Source organism: Protomyctophum bolini, assembly GCF_963924005.1.
Source record: "Protomyctophum bolini genome assembly, chromosome: 14".
In the NCBI taxonomy this organism is placed as follows: Eukaryota; Metazoa; Chordata; class Actinopteri; order Myctophiformes; family Myctophidae; genus Protomyctophum; species Protomyctophum bolini.
Window position 1 is genome coordinate 3,128,477 of NC_137875.1, and position 19,481 is coordinate 3,147,957.

Consider the following 19,481-nt stretch of genomic DNA (forward strand, 5'->3'; position numbering starts at 1 on the left):
CTCACAACACGTCAAAGTATACATTAAAGGGTAGACCAATTTTTTTGAGGTTTGGGTTGTGTAGTTACTTTGCCATGATGCTACTCCAAATGTGGACAAGAAATAAAAAAATACTGCTCCAGTGATTAGAAATTGACAATTCAAAATATGCTCCTCATTGACTTGCATTGTAGCTCAAACAGCTCTCAAAGGCACTCTTTTAGTACGTATACAAACACAAACAAAGTTGATTCAGACAATATAGAGCATCACCAAAACTCATGCAGTTTTATTTTTTCATAAAAATGTTAGATTCCTGTTGATTTTACTATTTGAAGATCTGGATCCGGATCCACGGATCCAGTCCGGGTTTTCTTCCCAATAAAATGGACAAATCAACAGGAAGATAACATTTTTATGAAAAAATAAAACTACATGAGTTTTGGTGATGCTCTATATTGTCTGAATCAACATTGTTTCTGTTTGTTTACGTACTAAAAGAGTGACTTTGAGAGCTGTTTTAGCTACAATGTAAGTCAATGAGGAGCATATTTTGAATTATCAATTTCTAATCACTGGAGCAGTTATTTCTTATTTCTTGTCCACATTTGGAGTTGCATCATGGCAAAGTAACTACACAACCCAAACCTCAAAAAAAGTGGTCTTACCCTTTAAGCACATGCAACTCACATAGTCTCAGTATAATTTACTGTTCAGGGTTAATCTTTTTTTTTCTTTCTGTCATTCTTTCAGTTTACCTCTTTAAAAAAGATATATTCAACCGTTGAAGATGGACTGTAGAAACTAGGGATGTCCGATTATTGAGTTTTTCTTACCGATATCCAATATCCGATATCAACCGATATATAGATAGATAGATATATGCATATGGAATATGAAGGATTACTGTGATTATGGTAGACTCACATTTCACACACACACACACACACACACACACACACACACACACACACACCATACAGTAAGAACTCCTGTAACTTAAAAAAAAGAAAATACGATATATTTCTTCCAATACCGATATCTTCCGATATTATTTTTCTATGCCTATATCGGTCGATAATATCGGACATCCCTAGTAGAAACCAACTGGCAACATTTCATGTGCCATGAATAAAAGTAAATAAGCACGTGTATAACTTATTATAACCAGTGTTGCTTGGAGCACTGGACAATGGCAAGTATATTGAAAAACCATTTCAATTCACAGTTCATTTCAAAGAAGACAGAAGGTTTCCATGATGGCACACAACAACAACGGTCAACCCTGCAACTCAGCTCAACAGTTCTTGTCAATACAGTTCCAGTTGAGCTCCATGCCAGTCTGTATTACTGTATGTACAACACTTAACACCATCAATCTTTACAAGGGAAACTCTTGTTACTCATTTACATAGTACAGTACATATCCGTCAGATTGTCAGGCCCAGAGCTCAGAGAAAAACAAGCAATCAGTGCGACCGGGTATGAACTAAATAGACTACAATGGTCCTTCCACACAGCAAAATGAGCAAATAAACAATTCCTCCAATGGGAAATTAATAATCTGACTGCACAAAAGCTGACTGGCTGAAATATTATGTATGCCATGATCCACAAGGTACCGCATAATATGCTCCTGTATACCGTTTCCTGATTGACAGCACAATCCTTCACCGTATATTTTGATTCATGATTTAAATGTGCACATGTGCACATTATCCATCTACGAATAATAAACTGTTTAATAAGAATGTATATGAGAAATTGAGAATATAACCATACTTTGCAGATATATATTTTTTTAACATTGATTGTAGAGTCTACGCGTCAAGCGGTAAATATAAACCGGGCTCTGGTGAGGTTACTGCTTGCCGTGCAATGTTTGTATAAAAAAAATAAAAAAATAAAGAGAAATTGCGTAATTGTTCCAAAATTCAAAAACCTACGGGACGCTTTGGAAGTATTGTAACTAGGGTTGTCCCGATCGGATCCGGTGATCGGATAAAACGAGGCCGATCACGTCAGAAATGATCAGAATTGGATCCGGGAGCCAATTCCCCCCCCCCCCCCAGAAGCAAAGATTAGAGTTAAAAACGTTCACTCTGAAAGAATATATATTCAAAGATTTGTACCACATTTTCAAAAGCAGACCTACAAGTTCATAGCGCGACACTCGGTGCCGCGCTACGAGCTTGTAGATCTGCTATTTTTCAACAGCTAAAGGACAACATAATGCTTAAAAAACACAAAAAGGGGTTCCCGCCCAGAATGGGTTCATCACTGCAGTCAAACTGTTGACAATGTTTTTGCTTATAGTTTCCTTACCTGTAAGGAGAAGGTGAGCTCCAGATCCGTCTCCATCAGGCCACTGGGTGGGAGAACGTACTCGTTTGATCTCAGAAGCCTTTTGGAACCCTGGGAAAAGGAAGGAGAAGTAAAAGGTTCATCAGGAGATCATAAACGTACTATAAATTTATAAATGTGCCATTATATGAGCCATTACCAGTAGCAAAACGATCAACCCGGCAAGCATTCCTAAACAGTGACATCTTATACTATATACTGGCTTTTGAATCGCAGGCATGTCGTTTGTTTTCTCAATGTTTGCTGCAGGCTTTTTGAAATTTACTGGCTGTGGCACCCCCCCGACAATGAAAGGATTATTTTATTCATGAGATAGTCAGATGCTTTATTGGCCACAGAGAAAAGTATTTGGCCCGTGGGAAATTGTTGTCGAAACCTTACAAAACCTTTAAAAAGGAGGCCACATCTTTGACGCATGGCAGCACATCCACAGCCTAGTTCACAAACGTCTTAAGTGTCCAGACTTAGTTCGGGGTAACTAAATAGCCTTGCACTTATTGTAAAATAAGATTTGGGGTCGGAGCACCACGGGACAACAGGGATATCCTGTATCTGACTTTAATACCCCGGAGAGAGACCCATTAACCCATTTTGGACGTCGGGGACCCCTTTTGGTGTTTTAAAGCATTATGTTGTACTTTAAGCTATTGAAAAATAGCAGATCTACAAGTTCATAGCGCGGCACCGAGTGCCGCGCTATGAACTTGTAGGTCTGCTATTTTTGAAAAAATCGTGAAAATGCGGCACAAATCTCTGAATATATATTCTTTCAGAGCGAACGTTTTTGAACTCAAATCTTTGCTTCCCTGGAACGACATATTTTCAGATGGGGGTCGGCGGCCAAATACATAACATTTTTGGGGTTCTTTACATGAAATATTGAGAACCACTGATACTGATAAAAATACATTTTAAAAAGACATTTTATAAATGTCGACGTCAGGCCTAAATGGGTTAATAGTCTGGTCTTGCCGGCAGGACATCAGAGCCTATAATGCTGCGGGCCTGACCGGCGGTGTAAAGAGCTGTTTGAATGGTGTAATAGATACAGAAGAAACAGTTGAGACATTTTGCCGTGCACTGGGAGTCGTTACAGGGAGCCGAGGGAGGGCTATACTATAGCCTCAATTCAACTGACCACTGATGATAATAATAAATAATGATGTAGCTGACGTTAATCACTTTCGACCCGACGTTCCATATTTTGGACCTGCCAATGCTGCCATTAAAAAAACACCATGACGTAAATCACCGTCAAGTTCAAGTGCACGTCGGTCATGTGCAATTAGTGCTATGAAAGCTGATCGCATCTACAGCCTCTACACAGCCTAGAGGCGCTTGCTGGCGATGGGCACATTATGGATTAAATAGGCCCGGGCCCTCGAGGTGTTTTAAATGTCCAGACATTTTCACACATGGCAGACCTACGTACATGCAGACAGTGTGTCGCATCATGACTCGTGTGAGTGGTTAAAATGCCATTTAGTCCTTAAACAACAGAAATGTAGGCCTTGTGTAGGGTAGGTACCCTCACAAAAAACATGCAGTAATCCTGGTCTCTAAACTGCCTCCCCTGGCCAGCCGGGGCGCCTGATGGAGGGGAAAGGAACTGGTTGGAATAACGTGTTCCTTCCACGCACTATACGTCCAACCAGGGGAAACTCCCCCCTGTCAGGTGTAAAGGAGCAACTTGGACACTCAGGCATGAAGGAAGCATGAGTTCAAGTCCGTTGCTCTCCCCTTGTCCCCCATATATGGGGACTAGGTTGGTCTCCCCTTGTCCCCCATATATGGGGACTAGGTTGGTGGAGGGTGTGTAGAGCCCAGGATCACATTACTGTAGATGATTGACACAGGGGTGAAAAATGGGTTACAAAATCGTGGGATAAAAAATATATATATTAAAAAAAAAAAATGTAGGCCTTGTGAATTGTAGCCATGGTTACAGTGAAAAGGAAAAAAAATCAGACCCGTCTGAAGTGAGCGCCTATAACGCTATTTCCGTGCTCGGACGGACACAGGGACCCAGGGACACACATAGCCGTCTATAGGAGTGGTTGCACCACTCCTTATCAAAAAAATAACAAACCATGTAACATTTCCAGAGAGTCAAGTCTAGTGAAACCAAAGCTTGTTTTGTTAAATACTTCTGTCCCCTCCCCTCCCCTCCCTTCCCTTTTCATATCTACAAAACATGAGATGAGAAGAGAGGGATGAGTGAAAACCCTCGATATGGACGAGATAAGCATCAATACAAGAGAAAAGGAGCCAAGAACCCGTTCATCTCTGCTAATGAGGCGCTGAGGGGTAGAGGAGGAGAGGCACAGCCCACAGAGCAGGCCTATAACCCATCTAGGACACCACACCACATTCTACTTCTTCTAAATCAGGACAGTTTTCTGAAAAACCTTATGTTTCTATAACTGTTTCATGTCAAGGACTCCCAAACATTATGTAGTTTGGCCGCGGGACCCCATCTGAAAATATGTTGTTCCAGGGGACCCCCCCTCCAGAAGCAGCAAAGATTTGAGTTTTAAAAAAATTACCACTGTGAAATAATAATATATATTCAAAGATTTGCGACACATTTTCACGATTTTTCTCAAAAAATAGCAGATCTACATTAAGCTCGCAGCTCGCTACGAGCTTGTAGATCTGATATTTTTCAATAGCTAAAGTATAACATAAGGGGTTCCCGTACTGAATGGGATAAACAAGCATGCTTCAATTAACTAACACCGTCAGATCAATGGGCCAGGAGGGACAGCAACACAAAGGCCTCACATAATCCGTCTCCCTCTCCAGATCAGAGTGGATGATAAATATAGGCTACGTTTATTTCTGATAATGTAAACATCTTCCCGTGTCACTGTTCAGTAGAGATTCTCCGATGGCATTTAGTTTTTCCGGACCAAGTACTCGTCTTACTTTGGCGTTGTTTTGCCGTTATTGATAGGGCACAGTAATTAACCCATTCTGAACGGGAACCCGTTTTGGTGTTGGCATCATGTTATGCTTTAGCTATTGAAAAATAGCAGATCTACAAGCTCATAGCGCGCCACCGAGTGGCGCGCTATGAGCTTGTAGGTCTGCTATTTTTTGAAAAATCGACTGACATTTTTAGAATCTGATCTCAGGTCAGAACGGGTTAATCAGACCAGTGTGTGTCCAGTGGAAACCTCGTATGAATCTGATCTCAGGTCAGAATGGGTTAAACAGGAAAGGGGGGAGAGAGATGGGGAGTGACACACGGCAAAGGCCATCGGGGCTCGGGAGTCGAACCCGCGGCACGCCGTTCGGTCTGGCTTGGCAGCCTATCAGGTGCCCAGACGGTTGAGCTATAACCGCCCGGGCCACGAGTATACTTAACTTTGAGTACTCGCCGGTATACAGAGTACCGATACGAGTACTTTTTGTTAGTTTTTTGTTGAGCAACCATTTATTTTATCCCCCTTTGATCCAATTTCATCTCAATTTGAGGCACAATACAATACAACAATGGTGTTCTTCTGGAGTCGTTACTACAGTGGAACAGAAGCACAGAGCAGAACCCTTACAGTAACAGGGTCCATGTTTTACTACAGTGTAACAGAAGCACAGAGCAGAACCCTTTACAGGGTCCATGTTTTACTACAGTGGAACAGAACCACAGAGCAGAACCCTTTACAGGGTCCATGTTTTACTACAGTGTAACAGAACCACAGAGCAGAACCCTTTACGGGGTCCATGTTTTACTACAGTGTAACAGAACCACAGAGCAGAACCCTTTACAGGGTCCATGTTTTACTACAGTGTAACAGAACCACAGAGCAGAACCCTTAAAGGGTCCATGTTTTACTACAGTGTAACAGAACCACAGAGCAGAACCCTTTACAGGGTCCATGTTTTACTACAGTGTAACAGAACCACAGAGCAGAACCCTTTACAGGGTCCATGTTTTACTACAGTGTAACAGAACCACAGAGCAGAACCCTTTACAGGGTCCATGTTTTACTACAGTGTAACAGAACCACAGAGCAGAACCCTTTACAGGGTCCATGTTTTACTACAGTGTAACAGAACCACAGAGCAGAACCCTTACAGGGTCCATGTTTTACTACAGTGTAACAGAACCACAGAGCAGAACCCTTACAGGGTCCATGTTTTACTACAGTGTAACAGAACCACAGAGCAGAACCCTTTACAGGGTCCATGTTTTACTACAGTGTAACAGAACCACAGAGCAGAACCCTTTACAGGGTCCATGTTTTACTACAGTGTAACAGAACCACAGAGCAGAACCCTTTACAGGGTCCATGTTTTACTACAGTGTAACAGAACCACAGAGCAGAACCCTTTACAGGGTCCATGTTTTACTACAGTGTAACAGAACCACAGAGCAGAACCCTTTACAGGGTCCATGTTTTACTACAGTGTAACAGAACCACAGAGCAGAACCCTTTACTACAGGGTCTATGTTTTACTACAGTGTAACAGAACCACAGAGCAGAACCCTTTACTACAGGGTCTATGTTTTACTACAGTGTAACAGAACCACAGAGCAGAACCCTTTACAGGGTCCATGTTTTACTACAGTGTAACAGAACCACAGAGCAGAACCCTTTACAGGGTCCATGTTTTACTACAGTGTAACAGAACCACAGAGCAGAACCCTTTACAGGGTCCATGTTTTACTACAGTGTAACAGAACCACAGAGCAGAACCCTTTACAGGGTCCATGTTTTACTACAGTGTAACAGAACCACAGAGCAGAACCCTTTACAGGGTCCATGTTTTACTACAGTGTAACAGAACCACAGAGCAGAACCCTTTACAGGGTCCATGTTTTACTACAGTGTAACAGAACCACAGAGCAGAACCCTTTACAGGGTCCATGTTTTACTACAGTGTAACAGAACCACAGAGCAGAACCCTTTACAGGGTCCATGTTTTACTACAGTGTAACAGAACCACAGAGCAGAACCCTTACAGGGTCCATGTTTTACTACAGTGTAACAGAACCACAGAGCAGAACCCTTTACAGGGTCCATGTTTTACTACAGTGTAACAGAACCACAGAGCAGAACCCTTTACAGGGTCCATGTTTTACTACAGTGTAACAGAACCACAGAGCAGAACCCTTTACGGGGTCCATGTTTTACTACAGTGTAACAGAACCACAGAGCAGAACCCTTTACAGGGTCCATGTTTTACTACAGTGTAACAGAACCACAGAGCAGAACCCTTTACAGGGTCCATGTTTTACTACAGTGTAACAGAAGCACAGATCAGAACCCTTTACAGGGTCCATGTTTTACTACAGTGTAACAGAACCACAGAGCAGAACCCTTTACGGGGACCATGTTTTACTACAGTGTAACAGAACCACAGAGCAGAACCCTTTACAGGGTCCATGTTTTACTACAGTGTAACAGAACCACAGAGCAGAACCCTTTACAGGGTCCATGTTTTACTACAGTGGAACAGAACCACAGAGCAGAACCCTTTACAGGGTCCATGTTTTACTACAGTGTAACAGAACCACAGAGCAGAACCCTTTACAGGGTCCATGTTTTACTACAGTGTAACAGAACCACAGAGCAGAACCCTTTACAGGGTCCATGTTTTACTACAGTGGAACAGAACCACAGAGCAGAACCCTTTACAGGGTCCATGTTTTACTACAGTGTAACAGAACCACAGAGCAGAACCCTTTACAGGGTCCATGTTTTACTACAGTGTAACAGAACCACAGAGCAGAACCCTTTACAGGGTCCATGTTTTACTACAGTGGAACAGAACCACAGAGCAGAACCCTTTACAGGGTCCATGTTTTACTACAGTGTAACAGAACCACAGAGCAGAACCCTTTACGGGGTCCATGTTTTACTACAGTGTAACAGAACCACAGAGCAGAACCCTTTACAGGGTCCATGTTTTACTACAGTGTAACAGAACCACAGAGCAGAACCCTTAAAGGGTCCATGTTTTACTACAGTGTAACAGAACCACAGAGCAGAACCCTTAAAGGGTCCATGTTTTACTACAGTGTAACAGAACCACAGAGCAGAACCCTTTACAGGGTCCATGTTTTACTACAGTGTAACAGAACCACAGAGCAGAACCCTTTACAGGGTCCATGTTTTACTACAGTGTAACAGAACCACAGAGCAGAACCCTTACAGGGTCCATGTTTTACTACAGTGTAACAGAACCACAGAGCAGAACCCTTTACAGGGTCCATGTTTTACTACAGTGTAACAGAACCACAGAGCAGAACCTTTACAGGGTCCATGTTTTACTACAGTGGAACAGAAGCACAGAGCAGAACCCTTTACAGGGTCCATGTTTTACTACAGTGTAACAGAACCACAGAGCAGAACCCTTTACAGGGTCCATGTTTTACTACAGTGTAACAGAACCACAGAGCAGAACCCTTTACAGGGTCCATGTTTTACTACAGTGTAACAGAACCACAGAGCAGAACCCTTTACAGGGTCCATGTTTTACTACAGTGTACAGAACCACAGGCAGAACCCTTACAGGTCCATGTTTTACTACAGTGTAACAGAACCACAGAGCAGAACCCTTTACAGGGTCCATGTTTTACTACAGTGGAACAGAAGCACAGAGCAGAACCCTTTACAGGGTCCATGTTTTACTACAGTGTAACAGAACCACAGAGCAGAACCCTTACAGGGTCCATGTTTTACTACAGTGTAACAGAAGCACAGAGCAGAACCCTTTACAGGGTCCATGTTGTACTACAGTGTAACAGAAGCACAGAGCAGAACCCTTACAGGTCTATCTATTTTAACAATTGTAAAGTTGGTCACGTGGCCAAAAGATGTGCGGCCCAGCCAATTAAAACATGTTCGGAAAAAGATGTGCGGAAAGATGTGGCAAGCCAATCAGAGTCACCAGCTCTCAGCCCACACCAGGCCCGCCCCCGGCTCACACGTCACTAGCTCTCAGAAATTCAGAATCTGCAGCGTTCTCTCCGTCTCTCCGCTCTCGCAGGAGAAGACACAAACAAGAAGGGGAGGAATTGGATTTTGCTTATTCCTTCTAAATGTCTGTATTTAAAATATCACTGACACAGCGATTCCCTTACTTACATCAACATTGTTCTTTGTCACTACTTGGTTCGTGCCGAAATATTAACATTACACATATCGCTTTGCCTCTTTTCGCCTGACAGCCAACTGCCCAGTACACATACACACGGCTGCACGCACACACAGGAATAGCCTGCAGGCAATTTCTTCTTCCCATAGTGCGCGGCAACGTAATCTGGAATGAGTGCTCGCGAAGCGGCATAAATTCTAGTGTTTTACACTCAGCATTTTGCCGGCGTACAGAATCTGCATCTCTGCCCAAAGCAATGGCTCACAGAATATTCAACCGTTACATAATCTCTTGTCTATAACCTCATGGCTCTCAGTCAATATGCTGTGATGACGGAGCACGTTGGGCAGTAGCCTTGACAGTATCTACAGTGGATGTTTTGTGCAGAGAACAGAGGACAGGGGGGGGGGGGGGGGGGGTGGGGGGGGGGCCTAAATCATGACGGGGGCCAACCTTGTCACTAACTGTAGGGGCCACAAAGCCGGGCCTTGTATAGCTCTCCTTTTCTCAAGCTTTAGTAGCTAGTACAATGAATCAAGGAACAAAAAGCCAAGCGCTCTCGAACTGCCCTGACATGCATTAACCCCATTTTGGACGGGAACCCCTCTTGGTGTTATAGCATCATGTTATGCTTTAGCTATTGAAAAATAGCAGATCTACAAGCTCATAGCGCGGCACCGAGTGCCGCACTATGAACTTGTAGGTCTGCTATTTATTTTTTTTAATCGTGAAAATGTGCCTAAAATCAGTTTTTGAGTTTCAGTTTTTAACTCAAATCTTTGCTTCTGTGGGGGTCCCTGGAACAACCACATTTTTTAGATGGGGGTCGGCGGCATATTACATGTAATTTTTTGAGTCCTTGACATGAGGTTTTCAGATAAAATTACATTTTAAAAAGACATTTTTTTGAATTTCAGGCCTAAATGGGGTAACAAATACGGAGCCTTGGAGCGGGGAGAGAGAGCAGAGAGAGAGAGAGAGAGAGAGAGAGAGAGAGCTTGGAATCGTTCTCTCTCTCTCTCTCTCTCTCTCTGCAGGATTCTTGACCGTCTCTCTGGACTCGACGGGAGTCTGCAACAACCAGCGGTGGAAAGTAACTACGTACAAATGTTATTTTCTTCTGAAAAACCTCATGTTTCTATATGAGTGGTTCTCAATATTTCATGTTAAGGACCCATAGAATTATCTGTATTTGACCGCCGACCCCCATCTGAAAATATGTTGTTCCAGGGACCACCACCCCCCAGAAGCAAAGATTTGAGTTAAAAACGTTCTGAAAGAACATAATATATTCAAAGATTTGTGCCACATTTTCATTTTTAGTAACTTTAGTTACTTTGTAGATTTTGATTACTATTACAAAAAAACATACATTAACCCCTTCAGCCCTAAATACATTTAAAAACATACATTAACCCCTTCAGCCCTAAATACATTTAAAAACATACATTAACCCCTTCAGCCCTAAATACATTTAAAAACATACATTAACCCCTTCAGCCCTAAATACATTTAAAAACATACATTAACCCCTTCAGCCCTAAATACATTTAAAAACATACATTAACCCCTTCAGCCCTAAATACATTTAAAAACATACATTAACCCCTTCAGCCCTAAATACATTTCGGCCATTTGAAAATCTATCGATCGGCTATTTTCAAATCTGCACAGTGAGTACTTTTTACTTTTGGTACTTCAAGGAAATTCAATACTTTTCAGTACTTTCACTCAACTACATTTTGAATTCCGGATTCGTACTTTGTACAACGGAGTATTTTCTATATTGCCGTGTTGATACTTAAGTATTAAAGTATTAACCCATTCTGACCTGAGATCAGATTCATACGAGGTTTCCACTGGACACACACTGGTCTGATGAACCCATTCTGACCTGAGATCAGATTCTAAAAATGTCAGTCGCTCTTCGATTTTTCAAAAATAGCAGACCTACAAGCTCGTAGCGCGCCACTCGGTGGCGCGCTATGAGCTTGTAGATCTGCTATTTTTCAATAGCTAAAGCATAACATGATGCTATAACACCAAAATGGGTTCCCGTTCAGAATGGGTTAAAGTATTAAAATAACCATTTAAGACATTTTTAGAATCTGATCTCAGGTCAGAATGAGAGTACTTTTTCCACCACTGAAGATTCCTGAGCGTCTCTCGGGGGGCTCGATGGGAGACAGTCTGCAACAACGCCTCCCTTCTGCCCAGCGCCAAACGCCTGTGGGAAAGCCCTGGCAACGCCACCGGTTCCCCCACCACTATGCTACCCCCAAGTACACTCTCAACCATATCTATTTTTAACCCATTTGGGCCAGACGTCATTTAAAAATGTATTTTTTGTCTGGAAAAACCTCATGTTTCTGTATCAGTGGTTCTCAATATTTCATGTCAAGGACCCCAAAAATGATATGAAATATGCCGCCGACCCCCTAATCTGAAATTATGTTGTTCCAGGGACCCCCCCCAGAAGCAAAGATTTGAGTTAAAAACTGAAACTCTGAAAGAATATATATTCAAACACTTGAGGCACATTTTCACGATTTTTTCAAAAATAGCAGACCTACAAGCTCATAGCGCGCCACTCGGTGGCGCGCTATGAGCTTGTAGATCTGCTATTTTTTAAATAGATAGCTAAAGCATAACGTAATGTTAACAACCAAAAGGGGTTCCCGTCTAAAAGGGGTTAAGGACGTACAATTCCCTCTACATGGGAGTCCCGTCTCCACACAGCTCAGACATGAGATGATTCAGGGTCAAGGACTCCATGTACTGCATGACTGTTAAATAGATTTAGATGTTGAGGGGGGGTGGGGGCACAACTGTATCATATCGAAGCCGTTAACGTTAAAGTGCTTTGGACAGTAGCTGGAGGAGCAAAGGGGGGGGGGGTTTCTTTACAGGACATGGCGGATGTCTCGTCACGACCCGAGGCTCCCCTCCCCAGTACAGTCCTCCACGCAGATGGAAAGGGCTGAGTGCATACTGGTGTTGTAGCCCATGTAGTTAGCAGAGCAGAGCACTCTGCAGCAGCAGTGGAGCATGTGTGCGAGAGAGATAACAGATTGGCTATCAGTCAGACAGGTTGGTCTGAGGTCTGGCTGCAGGGAGGTGGAGGAGGAGGAGGAGGAGGCCTGTTGGGTCTACTCTGGCTGCAGGGAGGTGGAGGAGGAGGAGGAGGAGGCCTGTTGGGTCTGGCTGCAGGGAGAGCGTGTTCCAGCCAGTCTGTGACGTGACCGACTGACACGAGGGACGAGTTGCCCAGTGGGAACAAAATAAGCAGCTTCCAGGAGACTGGAGCTGTACTCTTCGTCATCGTCTTCATCGTCATGTTCGATCATTAGAGATGGCCCTGATACTGTATGGGTCCTTTTTGGTCATATTATCTCCAGTCTTATATTTCTGACACTATTATTGTGCTCTATCTATCACCCCTGTGTTAGAGCTTTTGTTATGAGGAAGTTGGAAGTTGATTCACCTGTGGAATCAACTTCCACTGGAAGTTAGACAGGCTATACCTCACTGGGCACAAATAAAATGTCGGGGCATCTGGAGTTTGCTTTTCGAGTTGCCCAAACTGTGCAAGTGCACATTTGATTGAGGAGTCTGCCATTAACAACACAAGATAAAAATAATTTGTATTTATTTATTATCATAAGTATTATACTGGTGTCGGTATAGGTTAACACAGAAATTGTGGTATCAGGATCGTATCGGGACATCCCTATGGATCATCGTCATAATCGTCATCAAAAATCACTGGACTTCAGCCAACTTTATCATTGCTTGGGACGTTGGGAGTGGGTCTAAAAAAAGGTTGATAGTTTAGAATAGATCCCCATGGACTGAGAGGTTGATAGTTTAGAATAGATCCCCATGGACTGAGAGGTTGATAGTTTAGAATAGATCCCCATGGACTGAGAGGTTGATAGTTTAGAATAGATCCCCATGGACTGAGAGGTTGATAGTTTAGAATAGATCCCCATGGACTGAGAGGTTGATAGTTTAGAATAGATCCCCATGGACTGAGAGGTTGATAGTTTAGAATAGATCCCCATGGACTGAGAGTGCACGAAGCCTACTGGACCCCACCAAGCCTCAGGGACATGGAGAGACGGACTGTGTTTTGAACTGGACCACACCAAGCCACAGGGACATGGAGACGGACAGGGTTTTGAACTGGACCCCACCAAGCCTCAGGGACATGGAGACGGACAGCGTCCTCTGCAGCCCAACCTGCTGGAAATTGGATTTAATGCTCCAGTTTCCCCGAGCAGAACTCCATGAGGAGGAGAGCCTATAGCGGAGCTGGCTGTGGTGTGCTGTGTTTGACCCGCGGACAGATTATTTCACGCTCCGGAGACAATGCGGAGGCCGAGTGGATGATGAGGACGCAAGGGCCACACTCGGGTCGCTCGGGTTCTCCTTCAGGACGAGAGGCAAAATGAGGGACTGGGAATGATGAATGGTAAATGACTGCATAACATATTTATTCATTTTATTAAGGCGTATATGATGAGGAGGAGAAAGCGGACTTATAGGACACGATACAAGGACCGTAAATACATGGAGCACATGGCGTCATCGGCCACCATCCTTATAGCCACGCTAGTCAATAACACTCTCCTGTGTATTACCGTCTTAAGTTAACGACTCTTAGGCACTACTCGGCGTATCCCGATGTTTTGCCATCCCTCATAATAGTCAAATGCTGCTTCCCCGTGTTTTGTTCCAACTATCAGCAGGCCCGCCCCAGATGACCTGAGGGTTCTCTAGACTGGGTTCATATGGGTTAAAGGTCCCTGTTCTAGACGGGCCACAGGACGGTGGCACACAGCAGCACCTATAGCGTGACACAAAGGGACAGAAAAAGGGACAGAACCACCGACACGGTGCAGTAAACGAACCGCACAGCCCCTTGTTTACACCGTCCACAGTCAGAGGAACGCTGGCTCGGTGAAATAGAAAACTCCCCCAAACGACACCGACTCCATATCAGAGAAACATCTGATGAATCATCATGACTCGGCAGGAGGAGGAGGAGGAGGAGGACATCAAACTCTGATCAAGTGACCTGATATTATTATTATTATTATTATTATTATTATTCACACGGAGGCCATTTTGCAGGGTGTTCGTTTCGTTGGTACGAGTTATGATACAAGAGCAAAATGTCCGGCAAATTTTCTTGGGGTTAACCGCTTCCACTTGAACACCATGGGGGACATATTGTACAGTATATGTACCGTATAACCTATTTAGACCTGAGGCCGATTAACCCATTCTGACCTGAGATCAGATTCATACGAGGTTTCCACTGGACACACACTGGTCTGATTAACCCATTCTGACCTGAGATCAGATTCTAAAAATGTCAGTCGTTCTTCGATTTAAAAAAAAATAGCAGACCTACAAGCTCGTAGCGCGCCACTCGGTGGCGCGCTATGAGCTTGTAGATCTGCTATTTTTCAATAGCTAAAGCATAACATGATGCTAACACCAAAACGGGTTCCTGTACAGAATGGGTTAAAGGAATGTCTTCTAAATCCTGACAGTTTTCTGAAAAACCCCATTTTTCTACGTCAGCGGTGCTCAACCTTTTTCATGTCAAGGACCCCCAGAATTATATGTATTTGGCCGCCGACCCCCCATCTGAAAATATGTTGTTCCAGGGATCCCCCCCCCCAGAAGCAAATCATTGAGTTAAAAACCTTCTGAATGAATACTGTATATATTCATAGATTCAAGCTCGTAGCGCGCCACTCGGTGCCGCGCTACGAGCTTGTAGATCTGCTATTTTGTCCAATACCTAAAGTATAACATAATGCTTAAAAAACCAAAAAGGGGTTCCCGCCCAGAATGGGATAATGTACACTACAGTACACTGCATGTCTTTGCACACACACACTCACACACACATGTGTGTGTGTGTGTGTGTGTGTGTGCATGTATTGTGTAATATACATACTGTGAGGAGCACACACTGCCCTCAGCGCTCTCCCCGCTAAACTTAACCAAAGTATTTAGAAGGCAGTGGACCATCATATCCACAACCACTGCTAGGACCAATACCGAGTGCACTGCTCTCTAGGGTGATGAAACCCCACTGCTAGGACCACTACCGAGTGCACTGCTCTCACTAGGGTGATGAAACCCCACTGCTAGGACCACTACCGAGTGCACTGCTCTCTCTAGGGTGATGAAACCCCACTGCTAGGACCACTACCGAGTGCACTGCTCTCTAGGGTGATGAAACCCCACTGCTAGGACCACTACCGAGTGCACTGCTCTCTCTAGGGTGATGAAACCCCACTGCTAGGACCACTACCGAGTGCACTGCTCTCTCTAGGGTGATGAAACCCCACTGCTAGGACCACTACCGAGTGCACTGCTCTCTCTAGGGTGATGAAACCCCACTGCTAGGACCACTACCGAGTGCACTGCTCTCTCTAGGGTGATGAAACCCCACTGCTAGGACCACTACCGAGTGCACTGCTCTCTAGGGTGATGAAACCCCACTGCTAGGACCACTACCGAGTGCACTGCTCTCTAGGGTGATGAAACCCCACTGCTAGGACCACTACCGAGTGCTCTCTCTAGGGTGATGAAAACCCACTGCTAGGACCACTACCGAGTGCACTGCTCTCTAGGGTGATGAAACCCCACTGCTAGGACCACTACCGAGTGCACTGCTCTCTCTAGGGTGATGAAACCCCACTGCTAGGACCACTACCGAGTGCACTGCTCTCTCTAGGGTGATGAAACCCCACTGCTAGGACCACTACCGAGTGCACTGCTCTCTCTAGGGTGATGAAACCCCACTGCTAGGACCACTACCGAGTGCACTGCTCTCTCTAGGGTGATGAAACCCCACTGCTAGGACCACTACCGAGTGCACTGCTCTCTCTAGGGTGATGAAACCCCACTGCTAGGACCACTACCGAGTGCACTGCTCTCTAGGGTGATGAAACCCCACTGCTAGGACCACTACCGAGTGCACTGCTCTCTCTAGGGTGATGAAACCCCACTGCTAGGACCACTACCGAGTGCACTGCTCTCTCTAGGGTGATGAAACCCCACTGCTAGGACCACTACCGAGTGCACTGCTCTCTAGGGTGATGAAACCCCACTGCTAGGACCACTACCGAGTGCACTGCTCTCTCTAGGGTGATGAAACCCCACTGCTAGGACCACTACCGAGTGCACTGCTCTCTAGGGTGATGAAACCCCACTGCTAGGACCACTACCGAGTGCACTGCTCTCTCTAGGGTGATGAAACCCCACTGCTAGGACCACTACCGAGTGCACTGCTCTCTCTAGGGTGATGAAACCCCACTGCTAGGACCACTACCGAGTGCACTGCTCTCTCTAGGGTGATGAAACCCCACTGCTAGGACCACTACCGAGTGCACTGCTCTCTCTAGGGTGATGAAACCCCACTGCTAGGACCACTACCGAGTGCACTGCTCTCTCTAGGGTGATGAAACCCCACTGCTAGGACCACTACCGAGTGCACTGCTCTCTAGGGTGATGAAACCCCACTGCTAGGACCACTACCGAGTGCACTGCTCTCTCTAGGGTGGTGAAACCCCACTGCTAGGACCACTACCGAGTGCACTGCTCTCTCTAGGGTGATGAAACCCCACTGCTAGGACCACTACCGAGTGCACTGCTCTCTAGGGTGATGAAACCCCACTGCTAGGACCACTACCGAGTGCACTGCTCTCTCTAGGGTGATGAAACCCCACTGCTAGGACCACTACCGAGTGCACTGCTCTCTCTAGGGTGATGAAACCCCACTGCTAGGACCACTACCGAGTGCACTGCTCTCTCTAGGGTGATGAAACCCCACTGCTAGGACCACTACCGAGTGCACTGCTCTCTCTAGGGTGATGAAACCCCACTGCTAGGACCACTACCGAGTGCACTGCTCTCTCTAGGGTGATGAAACCCCACTGCTAGGACCACTACCGAGTGCACTGCTCTCTAGGGTGATGAAACCCCACTGCTAGGACCACTACCGAGTGCACTGCTCTCTCTAGGGTGATGAAACCCCACTGCTAGGACCACTACCGAGTGCACTGCTCTCTCTAGGGTGATGAAACCCCACTGCTAGGACCACTACCGAGTGCACTGCTCTCTAGGGTGATGAAACCCCACTGCTAGGACCACTACCGAGTGCACTGCTCTCTCTAGGGTGATGAAACCCCACTGCTAGGACCACTACCGAGTGCACTGCTCTCTCTAGGGTGATGAAACCCCACTGCTAGGACCACTACCGAGTGCACTGCTCTCTAGGGTGATGAAACCCCACTGCTAGGACCACTACCGAGTGCACTGCTCTCTCTAGGGTGATGAAACCCCACTGCTAGGACCACTACCGAGTGCACTGCTCTCTAGGGTGATGAAACCCCACTGCTAGGACCACTACCGAGTGCACTGCTCTCTCTAGGGTGATGAAACCCCACTGCTAGGACCACTACCGAGTGCACTGCTCTCTCTAGGGTGATGAAACCCCACTGCTAGGACCACTACCGAGTGCACTGCTCTCTAGGGTGATGAAACCCCACTGCTAGGACCACTACCGAGTGCACTGCTCTCTCTAGGGTGATGAAACCCCACTGCTAGGACCACTACCGAGTGCACTGCTCTCTCTAGGGTGATGAAACCCCACTGCTAGGACCACTACCGAGTGCACTGCTCTCTAGGGTGATGAAACCCCACTGCTAGGACCACTACCGAGTGCACTGCTCTCTCTAGGGTGGTGAAACCCCACTGCTAGGACCACTACCGAGTGCACTGCTCTCTCTAGGGTGATGAAACCCCACTGCTAGGACCACTACCGAGTGCACTGCTCTCTAGGGTGATGAAACCCCACTGCTAGGACCACTACCGAGTGCACTGCTCTCTCTAGGGTGATGAAACCCCACTGCTAGGACCACTACCGAGTGCACTGCTCTCTCTAGGGTGATGAAACCCCACTGCTAGGACCACTACCGAGTGCACTGCTCTCTCTAGGGTGATGAAACCCCACTGCTAGGACCACTACCGAGTGCACTGCTCTCTCTAGGGTGATGAAACCCCACTGCTAGGACCACTACCGAGTGCACTGCTCTCTAGGGTGATGAAACCCCACTGCTAGGACCACTACCGAGTGCACTGCTCTCTCTAGGGTGATGAAACCCCACTGCTAGGACCACTACCGAGTGCACTGCTCTCTCTAGGGTGATGAAACCCCACTGCTAGGACCACTACCGAGTGCACTGCTCTCTAGGGTGATGAAACCCCACTGCTAGGACCACTACCGAGTGCACTGCTCTCTCTAGGGTGATGAAACCCCACTGCTAGGACCACTACCGAGTGCACTGCTCTCTCTAGGGTGATGAAACCCCACTGCTAGGACCACTACCGAGTGCACTGCTCTCTCTAGGGTGATGAAACCCCACTGCTAGGACCACTACCGAGTGCACTGCTCTCTAGGGTGATGAAACCTCACTGCTAGGACCACTACCGAGTGCACTGCTCTCTCTAGGGTGATGAAACCCCACTGCTAGGACCACTACCGAGTGCACTGCTCTCTCTAGGGTGATGAAACCCCACTGCTAGGACCACTACCGAGTGCACTGCTCTCTCTAGGGTGATGAAACCCCACTGCTAGGACCACTACCGAGTGCACTGCTCTCTCTAGGGTGATGAAACCCCACTGCTAGGACCACTACCGAGTGCACTGCTCTCTCTAGGGTGATGAAACCCCACTGCTAGGACCACTACCGAGTGCACTGCTCTCTAGGGTGATGAAACCCCACTGCTAGGACCACTACCGAGTGCACTGCTCTCTCTAGGGTGATGAAACCCCACTGCTAGGACCACTACCAAATGCACTGCTCTCTCTAGGGTGATGAAACCCCACTGCTAGGACCACTACCGAGTGCACTGCTCTCTAGGGTGATGAAACCCCACTGCTAGGACCACTACCGAGTGCACTGCTCTCACTAGGGTGATGAAACCCCACTGCTAGGACCACT

At 46.0% G+C, this 19,481-nt stretch overlaps 1 protein-coding gene across 4 annotated transcripts in view; it reads right to left on the bottom strand.

Annotated features, from left to right (window-relative positions):
• LOC308328417 (phosphofurin acidic cluster sorting protein 2-like) overlaps positions 1–19,481 on the bottom strand; it is a 111,945-nt gene that overhangs the window by 47,310 nt on the left and 45,154 nt on the right. For all 4 annotated transcript variants that reach the window (XR_013965288.1, XR_013965289.1, XM_080782232.1 and 1 more), the window contains exon 3: positions 2,305–2,394. Coding sequence is in view for 2 of the 4 variants with exons in the window: in XM_080782232.1 (XP_080638358.1) it covers positions 2,305–2,394 (90 nt within the window). In the remaining 2 variants the exon portion in view is untranslated. The remainder of the gene's footprint in view (positions 1–2,304; positions 2,395–19,481) is intronic.